Genomic DNA, 16,101 nt, shown 5'->3' with positions numbered 1-16,101 from the left:
ACACTTGAACTCTCTCCTTAAAAGCAATTAATACAGTCACAGCTATTTAGATTCAAGTGTACTAAAGACAAGTATACGTCTGAATGGAAAGATTGTCTGCATCTGTGAAGTCTAACGGGTGATCCTTCCCATCCTTGTGACTATCGGAGGGTTAACTTGTATGACAAGTTGCCAAGCACAAAATAGAAGTAAACAATTACCAAATAGAGTTGGCAAAAAAATCTTACAAGAAACTACATTTGATGCACTTCTGGTCAGTTGATTACCAAAGGCACATTTGTATACCGTCTGTTTTCATGAGAGATGCTTCCTCCATCTGCTGGTCCTAACCTCGCTCATGTTACAAAATCTGGTTGTGATCTTAGTCTCAGCTATGCTGCAAACCTCACTTCAGCTGCTGAGTAACTGCCCACTTTTCCATACCAGCACTGGCTCACAAAATAGTCTCAATTCTCATCTTACTGCACAAAATTGAGTCTCATTGAGGAGACTATCTGAACATTTACAGTCCGGAATGATTCAAAACATGCCAGAACAAAACACTAAACTAATTACGTTTCAACTCTGCCTATATTTAGAATCATAGGATCATACAGCACAGAAAGAGCTATCCAATTAGTCCCACTCCCCTGGTCTTTTCCCATACCCCTGCAACTTTCTCCTTTTCAAGTATATATCCAATTCCCTTTGAAAATTACTATTGAATCCGCTTCCACCACCCTTCCAGATCATAACAACTCACTGCATAAAACAATTTCTCCTCATCTGCCCCCTGATATTTTTGCCAATTATCTTAAATCTGTGCCCTCTGGTTACCGACCCTACTGCCGGTGGCAACAGTTTCTCCCTATCTACTCTATCAAAACCTCTCATTTAATTTACTATGACTATAAAGCTCTGCAATAAACACACAAAAATAAAAATGTTTATATTGCAGAAGCAAGAAAATCAATTGAGGGATTTAGTTCTAATTTTGAACTCTTGGGCTGGCCAGATAGACCAAAATGGTAATTTCTGGTCCAGAACATTTCTTTATTCCAAAGAAGAAAATCGACAACATTGGCAGTACACTCAAAGGTCACACAACTACAGGTCCAACCAAATACACTTCATACCTAGCTGCCTTCTCCCCTGTCAAAAAATCCTAAAACATGACAGGGGCTAAATAAAGAAAAACATTCCTTACTCTAAACATGGTGCATGTACAAACCTTTTCAACCTGGACTACGTAGCTGAATCCCAGCAACTGATCATTTTAGCTGAAGAGCAGGCGCCCCCAACAATTGTCGCAGGTCTAAAAGCAATGGCATTTCTATTGGGAAAACTGAGAGAAATGTTTCCATGCAATTTTCATTGACAGTTTAGACCTGCATCTGAATCATCTCCCAAAACAGGCACCGCATCATCCATCACCAAATGATACATTACTAAGTGCCTTCTCCCACCACTCCTTTCCAACACACTGCTGGGACCACAAAATTCCAATCATGGAGCCATATATCTATCTTGTATGAGGTTTTAGTCAGGCTTTCATGGAAGATAATATCTTGTGGATACGTGAAGTAGACACCTTTACCACTTTACAGCACAGCCTTGGCTCAGTGGCAGCACTCTCGCCTTTGAGGCGGAAGGTTCAGTATTTGAAGAGCACAAGAATTCTCCCGATGTCCTGCCCAACATTTATCCCTCAATCAACGTCACTAAAACAGATTATCTGGTCATTTGTCTCATTGTTTTTTGTGAGACCTTGTGCAAATGGTCTGCTGTGTTTCCCTACATTACAACAGTGATTGCATTTCAAAAGTACGCAATTGGTTGTGAAGTGCTTTAGGACATCCTGAAGTTCTAAAAGGCGCTCTATAAATGCAACTTTTTTTAAATTTCAAATAGTCATTTAATATGCGTTCGAGATCTCACACCAAAGTCTCTCTTACATAATGCTTTGATTTCTGCAATAATCCCAAGCTGCACACTAGCACAGGCATTGAAGGATGAAGTTGATTCAGACAGGGATATATGATTCCATAAGTTCCTTAAAGTCTGTGAGGGCCAGTGACTTGCCCCAACTGTCATGATGTTTAAAATGGTGCCAGTATTAAAGGAAACTAAGACCCAGGATCAGATATATTAAGGTCATGCAACAGAAGTACATCAGTGAACCATTAGGCCAGCTTTTCACCTGAGCAACTTTAAATGCTTCAGACAAATGGTCAGGCTGTGCCAGTTTCACAAGAACCTCAGTTTTTTGTCCGAATTCCTGAAAGTGGCACCAACATTTAAAATAAATAGTTTTCGTAATAAGTTCATTGACATTTCTGATATAATCTTTTGTTAACCGACAAACTTTCACTCATCCTTAAAAACATTCACAAGCAAGTACAGATTAGTATTTGGGCATTTAGCCTCAAGTGTATATGGCAGTACATAACACTGATGCTCACCACAACAGTAGAAGCCTTCAGAATTCCTCTTAGAGGGTACTAATTCAGAAAACATAATATACATGTAGTTCACCCTAAGAAGGCCTTTTCAATAAGGTTTTAGTCTCTTAATAAAAAAAGAGTTGGAGATTTTTTTTATCTTTAGAAAAAAAGATGGGTATGAAAATGGTTGAGACTATTGATGATAATCATTCCAGCATCAATGTGCATTATTTCAACAATTACCCTTTTACCAAAGTACTTTTCATTGAAGACTATATGGGATGATCACCACATTCTCCTGTCCACTTCAAAAGTTAGTAAATATCACACTGTCAAACATTCAAGCTAAAATTTATAGTTCAATTTATTTAAAAGCAAGATAATTACACAGAAGAAAAGACACACGAGCAAGTAACCGGTAGTGCAATACTTGACTTGCACAATACTTAAATTCTTCCAAAAATAACAAGCTAAAAGGTTTGAAATTCTTTCCAGAATCTTTTAACTGAGCCTCTGATAAAATATTATGTGAACGATGACCCCCCACCCCTCCCCAGTGTAGTGTTTCTTCACTGTCTCACGTGGAATGGGTAGTGCAAAGCAGGGAACCAAAATCTTCAGAGAAAACAGTCTGCTCTTATACAATTTTCTCAGATATCAACAAACACATTATGGCATAGTAGGGACAGGGTATGTCAATGACCAATCTGACACACACTGAGGTCTCACACCCACTAAGGTATAAACAATTCACATTGGAATTTGAACTGGAATAAAACTTCTTGATGGTTCAGCATTAAAGACAATAACACTGATTTGGGGCCCCTGTGTGGATCTGATTGGAGGAGAATTATCACTCACTGACTTCTGGAATCAGTTTCATTGTAATAATTTGAGCAAGTCCCAAATTGGCATAATGCCGCTGACTGGAGACAGACAGGAAATCTGGTGCTACTGCAGAATTTAAGGTCCTGCAGCATGATTTTGAAGGAGAGGTTAATTTTTGATGGACAAACTAAATAAAATTTTGCTGTTAATGTTAGTGTCAAAATGTCAGCTTCCAGAGCAGGTATACCAAGTGACCACGATTCACCAATGCTTCAGGTGCCAATTAAGTGAGGGCGTCTTTGGCAGCCTAGAGCATCAGCCACATAGATGAACAACACAGAATACATGATGGAAAGAAATGATGCACGTCAGTGCTGAGTCAAAAATTCACAGCACCTAGAAGCAAGTTAGGAAGAAGTTTACAGATTTCATCAAGTCAGCCAAGGTACCCAACATGACATTATTGGGTAATTTTATCAATCCCAGGCAACGAGTCTGGCATATAGTTGGAGAAGCCACCATAGGAATTTCAGAAGTAGGAGCTTCTAGCTCCACCAGCTCATCATCTTCATCTGTCTGCAATGACTGGTTGTCCGCCTCCTATGGGTGCTCAATAGAATCATAGAAAATTTATGGCACACAAGGAGGCCATTCGGCCCATCACATCAGCGCCAGCTGAAAATGAGCTACCCAACCTAATCTCACTTTCCAGTACTTGGTCCATAGCCTTGTAGGTTATGGCACTTCAGGTGCATATCCAGGTACTTTTTAAATGTGATGAGGGTATCTGCCTCTCCCACCCTTTCAGGTAGTGAGTTCCAGATCGCTACCACCCTCTGGGTGGAAAAACATTTCCTCAGCTCCCCTCTACCGATCATTTTAAATCTATGCCCCTTAGTTATTGACCTCTCTGCTAAGGAAAAAGGTCTTACCTATCCACTCTATCTAGGTCCCTTGTAATTTTGTACACCTCAATTAAATCACCCCTCAGCCTCCTCTGTTCCAAAGAAAATGACCCCAGCCTATCCCATCTTTCCTCATAGCTAAAATTCTCCATTCCTGGCAACATCCTCATAAATCTCCTCTGTACCCTCTCTAGTGCAATTACATCCTTCCTGTAATGTGGTGACCAGATCTGTATGCAAAACTCAAGCTGTGGCTTAACTAGTGTTTTATACAGTTCTAGCATAACCTCCCTGCTCTTATATTCTATGCCTCAGCTAATAAAGGAAAGTATTCTGTATGCCTCCTTAACCACCTTATCTACCTGTCCTGCTACCTTCAGGGATCTGTGGGCATGCACTCCAAGGTCCCTCTCTTCCTCTACACCTCTCAGGATCCTCCCATTTATTTTGTATTCCCTTGCCTTGTTTGCCCTCCTCAAATGCATTACCTCACACTTCTCCGTATTAAATTCCATTTGTCACTTTTCTGTCCACCTGACCAGTCCATTAATATCTTCCTACAGTCTACAGCTTTCCTCCTCACTATCAACCACACGGCCAATTTTTGTATCATCTGTAAACTTCTTAATCATGCCCCCTACATTTAAGTCCAAATCATTAATATATACCATAAAAAGCAAGGAACCTAGTACTGAGCCCCGTGGAATCCCACTGGAAACAGCCTTCCAGTCATAAAAACACCCGTCGACCATTACCCCTTTGCTTCCTGCCACTGAGCCAATTTTGGATCCAACTTGCCACTTTCCCTTGGATCCCATGGGCTTGTACTTTTTGACCAGTCTGCCATGTGGGACCTTGTCAAAAGCCTTGCTAAAATCCATGTAGACTACATCAAACTCATTACCCTCATTGACCCTCCTTATTACCTCCTCAAAAAATTCAATATGCCTTTTAGGATCATGAAGTTTTGCATCATGCAGCAGACCACGATGTTCCTGGAAACTTTTGCCTAAATAATAGGACAGTATCTGATCTGCCCAGCATTGTTTCAACATGTTTATGGCGTGTTCAATAATTATTCTGGTAGCAGCATTCACTCCTTTGTATCTATGCCCAGCAGCTGTTTGTAGACATCATGGAGATTTCATTAGCCAGAGCTCAAGAAGGTATCCTTGGTCTCAAATTAGTTTACCTTGCATTCAACTTTGTGGGTCAAATAATGGGGACAAGGTGGATTATTTAAAATGAAAACATCATGACTGCTGCCTGGGAACAAGCAAAAAGACGCTTGCTCCTGTGCTGATGTTACAGAATAGCTGAAAATTCATGTAGCGGTAGCCTTTGTGGCTCATGAAGGCAAAGCCATTGTGGACAGGAAACCATAATACAACATGGATGCCATCAGTTATGCCTTGCACTTTTGGGAATCTTGCCTTTTGGAAAAAGTTCAAGGTTCACTAGCCCCATTCCAGGACTTGAGCACATGATCCAGGCTGACACTTCAGTGCAGTACTAATGGAGTGCTGCATTGTTGGAACTTCTTTTGGCTGAGTTGTTAAACTGAGGCATAATAAATTGCTATATAGACACAAGTTTTTTCTTTCTTTCATGCTGTTGTCAGTTGACCATGGGGAAAGTGATGTAATTGCTTACTTTGGTAAACAAGGCATCAGTCATCTGTTTAATACATCTCTGTACTGCAGATTGATTGATGTTGCTGATGTCCCCACCCCCCCCCACCACACACCCACCCTCCTCCTCCAAAGTAGAACAGGATTTCTACAGGTAATCTATGGTATCAATATAAATTGCACCAATTGAAATTGGCAGTATAAAAAGTGACCTCAAGTAAGTTGGCTAACAGAAAAACACACCAAAAAAATCCTTTTCTGGAGTCTTATAAAATTGGCCTGACAAAAATGGCAGCTGCCATTTAAATGTTTTCAACAGCCAACATCCTAATAACCCACAAAAGGCCATTTTATCGAGACAGGCTGTGTGCCTATTGGATTCTTGATACATATGCCGGGAACCTGTGCATGCATTCATTTGCATACATTACATGCCCATTTTAATACTTAAAAGAGGCTATCATGTAATATGGGTGACAGAACTGTTGGAAATAGTCACTATGTGCTGAATTAGTGGAGATCCAGTGGGAACAGTCTCTGCCCATAATTGTGATTTCATTTGCCCAGTTCACACTATCAGTGGTGATGTAACTGGTTGAAAATTCACCCCGAGGACTGTTTTCTCCCAAACTGTGAGCTTGCATACATTAACACTTCGAACATATGATGACCCAAACTTGACCTAATCAGAAATTGACCAGGTAGTACCACTATCTAAGGTTGGCCACCTTCCCACACTAAGACGAAAGAGCTCTTAAAATACGGCTAATTAAAGTCAATTTCAAAACACATTGCTCTATTCATCCAAAGCCATAAAAAAGAAAAATATAAAAATGTTTCTGTTTAAAGCATGACTCTGCTCCCATTACAGGAGTCTCAACTTTAAAACATTATTATTAGGAATTGTGCCTATTGTACTTTACAAACTTGTTGTGCTATTTTTCTTCCACATAACTTTGTGCATATTCCATTGTCATTGATTATATTGACAAGCTTGTTATCATTAACAAATTATATACCGAATGTACATTTTCCAGACTAACGACCGTAAATACATTTTTTAAAAATCAGAATGGTTCAAAATACAATGAAAAGGAATTCACCAAAATATGCCAATATTTTTCTTTGCTTCATGAATAACAAAGTATTGCCTTATGCATAATTACTCCTAGACCCTATCTGTAGTGCCATCACAATAGCGTCTGTACCTATGCTATTTTAGATCAAATTCGACCACAAAACCTATACCTCGGGGACAAGTACCACTCTTAACAGAAATGGATTACTTTCATGAATGCAAAGCACCAGTGAGTAAACAACACAACTGATTTTTCTAACAGGTGAAACTTAATACTATTGTCTGAGAAGTAATTCAACTTTAGACGTATAGCCTCTGACATCTCTATTTTCCTAACAATGAAACTTTGACAGAAATATGACCATGATGGACCGTTATTTGGATTGTTTGTGTCAAATGCACTCATATCGTGATTCTTCCATCAGCAGCCTACCAAATAAAAATATACATGTTTTTAAAAATTCAAATTGGAAATTGGGTAGCACTCCTAGGAAGATTATTTTGCAGGTGGAGATTAAATAAACAATGTCTGCACAATTTCACTTCACTTATCATCTGGCCTCATTTCCTTAGCAGTATATAGTATACTAACGGACAGGTAAAACAGGCCCCACTATTGATTTTGTCACACCAGCTAATCTGTAACCCACTAAATTGGGAAATAAATTCTCCCAATTATATTCATAAAAATTGTTAAAATATTTAAGAAAACTGTTTGCTCAGGGAAGGGTGCATTAAATTTGCATTTTAAAATGTGTATGGCTCCTTTAAGTGGATGAGCATCATAGAAATATCATTTTCATTTATTTAAGGGAATTAGCTAAGATAGGATCAATTATTTCTGGGGTCATTAATATTTGTTGCACGATTTATTAATTTATAATTCTAACATATTCACATCTAACATTTCAACAATGTTAATGTCTACATTAGATTCTGCAGAGACATGTCAATTATTTTAAAGCTGTAAACAAATGGTACATTTTTGTCACTCTTACTCTCCCTAAGCGAGTGCTAAGGATATGAGAGAAGACAACTTGACATAGAAGGAGCCATAACATTGCCTACGATTCTACTAACTGATCAGAGCATCGGGATATTTTGAACACTGACAAATGGCTTCACTTGATCCGTAATAAATTGTATGTGTGCTACACTGGAAAGCTAGATTTATTGAGAGGAGGGCTGTATTTGGAACCATGGACAGCACCAAAACAGTTAATGTAATCGGTCAATTATAAAGGATCTGTCAAATATAATTTTCCTGGGATTCAAATTTGCTTGAGATTCTTCTAAGAGAAGATTAAAAAAAAATTAGTGATATCAATGCCATTTCCACTTTATTTGCTACAATTTTCCTTTTTTTGCTAATATTTTACAGTATAAAACACCTGACTTCCAAATACCCGGGTTTGTGTATACGGCTGTTGGTCCCATTTATGACATATCGTGAGGTGCAACAGCATGTGTTGCCACGACATCAGATAAATACATTATAAAAGATAATGAAAGTCAGTTATTAAAGTGACTCTTTAGGAATGCAGAGCGTCGAAGACAAACTGAAAAGATTCTCATGTCATTGAGATCTTAGAATGTGAGAAAATATGATAATTTAGTGGAACAAATAATCTACTTAGAGAACAAGACCATTTAGCACCAAATGGTAAGATTAAAGTATCTTCCTGCACATCTCGATCACCTCTTTCTCCATTATTTCTTTTACACTAAGATGCTTCACCTCACTCTCATAGACAGAGCACACAAGGCGACAAGTAGAGAAGACGATCAAAGAGTATAATTCTTAAGTCATCTTTCCCATGATCTAATACCATTGCGAAAATATTTCACTTAGTAGAAGTAGAAAGAATCATCAGCTACCATTTGCCAGAAGAAGAAGCCCAGTGTTAAAACAGACAGCAGTCTTCAGTTCATAAGTATAGACTAAGAAATAAAAACATATAAACCATCAAGCCTGCCCCTTCCAAGGGACGATGTACAATCCATACAGCCATGGACTGCCTCCAATTTGCTGCGAGAGATAAATAAAAGATTAAATAAAACTTTCAAGACATTAAAACTGTGAAATTTCTCCCTGATTCTCAAAGATAAGCAACATTTCAATTCATATAATCCAACTCTGAGTCGTTATATTCCATAAGACAATGTTTTCTTGCTCTCAGAACACAGGAACTATAGTATTCTATATAAGTATAGACACAGTAGTCTATGTCTACACTTGTCCTTATATCCTTCACACGCGTTCATTATTGCCATTAAATGTATTTTTTTAATGTTTTAGTATATTTTAGCTCCTGTGATTCTTTTGAATTGACAGCAGCAACTCTGCTACAGAATAACGAAACGTTCTAACACTGAATGAAACTAAATTTATACCATAAGCTGCCTATTAGACAGCATGAGATATAACTTTTTCTGAAATTTTCCTCCTTATATAAGACTGCAAGAATTGCACTGCCAATGTAAAGTCTAACAGCTGTTTCAAAAACATCTATATGCTATAATGAATCACTTGCCGCAGAGCAAACATTGCCTCAGCAATTCCACAGCCACCAATGAATATGCTGCAAACGGTTGTGTGACATTCATCATATTTTACGCTGCATCATATCAATCTGCCAGCACATCTGCTTTGTTTATATTGTGTTATAAAGCGTTTTCTAACATTTTAGACATTAGCCATGTACAGTATATAACATGCGACTATTAGGGATAATATTTATCAAACAAGCAGATTTTGTGTTATAGTGTTCTTGAGACTATATCACTCAAGAATTATTCAGTTGGCTCAGCCAATTGGACATGTGCGATAATCATTAGATGCCTGTATTAGATAGAATAAATATTTCTACGGTTGGGTAACTATAACCACTTGTGGACTAGGTTACCAATAAAGTCATTTGGTCAGCCTCAATTGTGGAGCTTTCTATCATATGCTGCTGTCCTGATATATTCAGTATCTATCAGAGTTGTAAGCAAAATCTAATTAACCAATAAACATAGGAATTCCAACATGCAAAGCAATAAAGAACAGGGAATATGGTAATAAATGTTCCAACATATTTAACACTGTTTTAGGGACAGAGAGCTGATTCAAGGAAAAGACAAAACTCAAGGTTTCTTTTCCAACATGAAACACTTTAGTTTCATTAAAAAAATTTGAAGCTTGTGCAAAAGCAAACAGAGCCAGCAGTTCCAGATGAACAATTTGTGTGGTACTGCTTCTGATACACATTCTAAGGCCGTCACTGTGTGTCACCACTCTCGACAATCAGATGCTTGAATGTAATAGTTTATCTCTTAAATGTGCAGAGGAGCTTTTTATTACACTCACCGGTATCTCTTGGTTTATTGGCATGCTATCACATGCTAAATCTTTAAAATTAAACACAGATAAAAATTAAACACAGATAAAAATAAACAAAAGCTATTGTGTTCACTCTTTATAACAATGAAATGAAAAAACACCGCCGACAAGTCAGATTTTCACTGGTATGACTTCACAAAGCAGCTTCAGCAGTGAGGCATGATAAATATTCCCACTGAGGCTGATTATAACCAACTCATGGATTGGACACATACAAGTTATCCTGCCATCTTCACTTATAGTATCACACTGATTTTGTCACCTCCAGACTTATTCCAACGCTCTCCTGGCCAGCCTCCCATCTTCCACCCTCCATAAGCTTGAGCTCATCCAAAACTCTGCTGCCTGATTCCTAACTCGCACCAAGTCCCACTCACCCATTACCCCTTTGCTCAGTGACCTGCATTGGCTCCTGGTCCACCAATGCCTCAAATTTAAAATTTTCATCCTGGTGTTCAAATTCCTCTATGGCCTCGTCCCTCCCTATCTCTGAAATCTCCTCCAGACCTACAACCCTTTTAGAACTCTACATTCCTCCAGACCTGCTTATTGTGCATCCCCGACTTCCTTTGCCCCACCATTGGCGGCCGTGGCTTCAGATGTCTAGGCCCTAAACTCTGGAATTCCATCCCTAAACCTCTCCACCTCCTTTAAGACCCTCCTTAAAACCCACCTCTTTGACCAAGCTTTAGGTCACCTGTCCTAATATCTCCTTCTTTGGCTCGGTGTCAATTTTTTTGGCAGATTGCGCTCCTGTGAAGTCCTTGGAATGTTTTACCATGTTAAAGGTGCTATATATAAATGCAAGTTTGTTGTTGCCTACCATCACATACTTTGTTTGTTTTCAATTGTAATGTCATTATGATGCAATAATCACTTAACTATTTCCAACATGCAAGATGTTTTCAATGACAAGAGGTCTCAAAATAACTTCAAGCCTTTCTGAGCTGATAGTCTATTTTACTGCCACAAAATCACCTTTGTAAAATTGTAATCATATGGCACTGATTCTCTACTACCCAGGAAAACTTTCTAAGTTCTGATTGGTAAGCATTTATGATAAAATACTGTGCCTGATCTCTAAAGTGAGCGAGTCTAAACTTTGATTTGTTAATCCCTAATTAAAACGTCTTGAAAAATATCATATTGAGAATAATGGATACCTGAGAGCGATTGCAAAGTAATATTCTCTTCAATGTGTTCATAATATCAACAGGAAAATTTAAATTTCGAATTGTCATCTGAACTTGGAGACAAGATTATATTTGAAGTCATAGTTATTACTTTTTAGTATATGCAGTAAACATCTGTGCTCAGTGTTGTTGATGCATGATGAAATCCACACTGAAGATGTAACAATTTTGTCGTAATCACTGCAAACATATTAAGGAAATAATCAAGTCATTTGCTATCACAGTGAAACAGGAGTGACTATTAACATCACCTCAATCCTATTATGTATTACGTCCTTGCAACACACTACAGCTGGTTTTATTCTATACAATATAACCAAATGGTGCTTCTGGGAATGAGATTATTCCATCTACTAAAAGTATTTTTAAAAATTCCTGGGATGGTTTATGTACCCGCTATTTGAACCACGGTGGCATCACATTTTATGTTAGTGGATCAGTAACCCTGTATATAGGCAATATGTAGAATTACAAAGAATGACATAGCAATTACAATACAGAAACAGGATATTCGATCCAACCAGTCTGCATCGGTGTTTATCCTCCACACAAACAGTAATCCTAATCCCATGTCTCCACCCTGTTCTATATCCTTTTATTCCCCTTTCCTTTAACCACCTATCTAACCTATTCTTAAATGTTGACATGGTCTCTGCTTCAATCACTAACTCCGATAGTGCATTTCACAGCCTCTGCGTAAAAACAAAACTCTCCTACTGTCTCTCAAATCTAAATACATAGAATGAATCCAAGATTATGAATCAAAGCATTGATAGAATAATCTTTTTAGGACTGTATCTGCTTTATTTTAAATGCTGTTTCAATTTACTCCCCCCACTGACTGTCACACAAGAATGCCCTAACCCTCAATGCAAGGAGTTCCACATACCTCTTCTGACTCAAGGTCAGGCACAGTGATAGATTAGAAAATCAACCCACCCTTTCTATCCCATTAACTGACTAGGAAACGGGCAGGTTGCTAGTTGGACTGCTTAGCTGCAGCCCCTTACTGAAGTTGGCCAGAAGTGACTCCACAAAATGTTAACAGTACAGCACTTGTTACATGATGCCAAACTCCTTCAGACCCCTAAATCACCATTAGTCTTGATACCCTTTCATCTATAATACCATGGCAGTGAATATAATTTACTCTGTGATTTATTGGAAGTTATGGCATCATCAGAACTGCTGGTTGAAAAATTGCCTTGTAACTTATTGCCAAATATTGTGTATAATTAAAATATATCCTTCGGTGCAAACAAATATATAGGGCTTTTGTAATGATATCATTTGTCATAGTGAATGTCAACGTGGCCGTATAATTTTGACAATGGGACAAGTTGGGCACGGCTGACTTACGTCGTTGGAGGGAAAAAGTATTTCAGGGAATCTTTCACATGAATCCGCCCAGGTAGCAGCGCTCCACATTGCTCGGCGTCCCCCCGCCGGAGTTACAGGTAGCAGGCAGGCACGTCATGAACGAATGCTGGTGGTTTTTAAGTTTTACAGTTTCGTTCTTTGATTACCTCAAACTTTCTGCACGAAGCTGAATACTCCTCTGCCTTTTTTATTGCGTTAACAGAGAAAATCGCATCGGTTTCCAGGCCTCACTCTGATACCTCAGTGCACTAGTATGGGGTGTTTGTAAATCCAGTTTATCTCAGACTCGATTTTCTCATTGATTCTCGTTGCGAAAAGGTGATGGGAACCCTGACATTTTTAGTTTAGAAGGTAAGTGAACGTGATTCTCATCAAATGTCCTAATTGATAATCTGAACTATATTAGCAGCAGTAATTGTCTTCAATATGTAGATTCGTGTAGATTAAGTTGTACAGCTTGGACCTCGATGACGCAAATATATTGATCTATATGTGTATATATAGGCGCACATATACGGGGAAGTACGGTTTTATAACATGTTCCATCATATCAGTGATAGAAACAGAAAAGTTTAATCTGCCCGTACCAATTACTTTGCCAGCTTTATTTTCTATTTCTTGAGGATATCTTATGACTGTAAAGATCTCACCAATTACCCATTTGTCATGCAATAGTTACACGTTAGTTAACATGGTTGCAGTATTTGCTATTCTACATGTTGCTTCATACTTGTCTGGTATTCTGTAAACATTTGAAGCCTGTTTTTATTGGGCGGAGAGGACATTTACGATGCTAAATAAGGCACATTAAAATGTTGTTATTCTAATAAAACTACGAAGCTTTACTGGACAACAGTCGCCGATTATTTCCCCAGCTAAATCCCGTTGTACAAAGTTTCTTGTGGCTGTGCGGACATGTGATGTCAATACAAACCAATCCCGCCTAATGCGAGAAAATCGATAACGTCGATCAGGGGGGGCTCATTAGATTATCACTCGCACCCAGTTTACTCTGCAAATTGCAACCTTCTGATCTTGCTATTTCCAATGCTTTGAGTAGCATCAGTTATAGTATATTTCTTTTCATTACATTTTCCTTTTACAGATTATTATATAACATGTAACCTGTAGTTCAGATATAGTAAAACCTCTCACAAATGCAATGCCGACCTTTTTAATATTTTAATTGAAGCTCTTTATTCGCGGACTCTGTTTTAAAGAGGTCTATCTGTTGGAACAAATGCACTGTGAGTACACTGTTGTCATCGATCAGTCACCATCGGCCCCTGTTGTGTGATTTTTTTTTGTGACGGAAGGTTCTTACTCAGAAGGGTTTACATCCGTTGCTTGATCCATCTCCGTGCGTGGCACAGGCGCCTACACGGTCCTGGTGATTTGACATCAGAGATTGAGCTGGCACCAATGGGTTAGCATTGAACTGCCACTCGCTTCTTTACTGTACAGGTGGAGGGCGATTTGAATGGGATCTACGTCACGTCAAATTCCACTCATCTGTCAATGTAGTAGATTACATCTTGGGAGATTGGAAGGGGCTGCATGGGATTTGAATGTCATCAATCTCAGTAATTCTTGGTGCAGAGCGGCTGTCTGCCGGAGATTCATAGGAGGAAGCGCTGAGCTTCGAGCTGTGATGCTTTGAACGCGGTGCTGCACCCAGACATTTGTCATCTTCCCGTTTCGCTCCGCATGCCCAGCTCTCAGTCTGTCCCCGTTACAAAGGGGCCTCTTCGGGCATGTAGAGCATCACACACAAAATAAATCTATCGGTGGCGCTTTGATCCACCCGCCACTCACTGCATGTCTGCTGATTCTTCCTAGTGCTCCAGCATTTTAATTCTCTCCAGCTTTCCTCCTCCCCCCCCATCAAGCCTTTCCCCTGGCCGCGGTCCTTCCCAAATTCTTCCCATCTATTTGCGTCACTCCCACCGTACGCTGTCCCGACCAGTGTGACTCACAGCTCGTCCTTCCAGCAATGTCTCTGGATCTTTCCATTCATTTACACCCTACCTGTTTCCTGAAAATACACTGTGGTAAATGCACTAAAAGTTCATTCCCAATCCCGCCCGCCTCCTTATTCCAGTGCAACTGCCATCAGTCACCTCCAAGAGAAATCGGGTCAGATGTGACCCTTGCCATTGTTTGGCGGGACTCTCGCCCTCCGTCCCCGATTACGGGTTACCTGTACACACAGCCGAAAGTGCTCTTACCTGGCCGGTGGAGATAAAGTTGCTCAAGTGTCGGTCGAAGAGCTCCGTGACTGAACACCAAGGCGCAGGCTGTTATCCAGATATACAGGAGCACAGGCATTGTAGATACCATCGCGTCTCTCTGCAAAGCAGGAAGTATTAAATAAACTTACACTGCCTTCAGTTCTCGGAAACTGCAGCACCTAGCAAACTACAAGCTTTAATGCTGAAATAAAAAAAAAACCCTGTATATCAAGCAGAGCAAGATTTCAGGCAAAACCCCGGGCTCAGTCCCGGTCGGTGGCTAACCGAGTACCTGCCGAGAAAGTTTATAAATAAACATTTGCTTGTTCGTTTCTTGCCGATTGGCAAACTGGGTTTAAAAGCTGGGAGGGAGCCTGTTCGAGGATCGGTGCCCTCCTACGCGTTTACTACTCACCTATGGGGAACAGACGAATGTGTGGGAATGCTGCAGCTACCGATTCTTCATCACTGCTTTCCCCATCAAAATTGCAACAGAGTAATTGTTTATCAGAAAATACTTGGCATTATTTGCTCTCATGTTCCGAGTGGAGGCATTTCCAGAACAGACGGGACATCACTTTATTCGGCTCCGTAGGTAGTCCTGGTTATTAAAAAGGGCAAATACAAGTCATCTGAAAATGAACCGAAAGATCAGATTAGCCCCCGGAAGTAGCTGCCGTTTCTTTTGGCTACGTCTCACCAATTCTGTGACAGGAGGTATTCCCAGAAAATTTTCCAGAGCTGCTTGGTGAGAGACCAGTGCTGAACACTGCTCAGATGCTGAGAAGCGGGAGTCGGGACGATTCGAGTGAGCATCATTCGCTCTGACGGGGGGCGCATGGTGTTCAGCAGCAGCGTCCTGAAGCCGTCGGCTTACACCTCGGTCCTGCCATCACTCCCGACCCAAAGGGCGATCTGCACATTTGTGCTCTCTACCTTTTCCCCCAAAGGACCCCCTTCCTGACCAGTATGCAAAGCGTATGCCTCAGCACCTTCCTTCATCAACATCCCCTCCGCTTCTCCGAAATAAACTGCATCCACTAGACA

General features: G+C 39.8%; 1 protein-coding gene across 3 annotated transcripts in view; it reads right to left on the bottom strand.

The window, feature by feature from the left end:
* The window catches only part of LOC137334417 (chemokine-like protein TAFA-1), a 340,643-nt gene extending 324,889 nt beyond the window's left edge, over positions 1–15,754 (bottom strand). For 2 of the 3 annotated variants that reach the window (XR_010966142.1, XM_067999128.1), the window contains exons 1-2: positions 15,470–15,754; positions 15,052–15,172 (exon numbers count right to left, since the gene is read on the bottom strand). Coding sequence is in view for 2 of the 3 variants with exons in the window: in XM_067999128.1 (XP_067855229.1) it covers positions 15,052–15,163 (112 nt within the window). In the remaining variant the exon portion in view is untranslated. The remainder of the gene's footprint in view (positions 1–15,051; positions 15,173–15,469) is intronic. The other variant, XM_067999129.1, reaches the window with a different exon arrangement.
* Positions 15,755–16,101: the final 347 nt, after the last annotated feature.

The sequence above is a fragment of the Heptranchias perlo genome, chromosome 17 (assembly GCF_035084215.1).
Source record: "Heptranchias perlo isolate sHepPer1 chromosome 17, sHepPer1.hap1, whole genome shotgun sequence".
Classification (NCBI taxonomy): domain Eukaryota; kingdom Metazoa; phylum Chordata; class Chondrichthyes; order Hexanchiformes; family Hexanchidae; genus Heptranchias; species Heptranchias perlo.
This window is presented reverse-complemented; position numbering and strand designations above follow the sequence as displayed.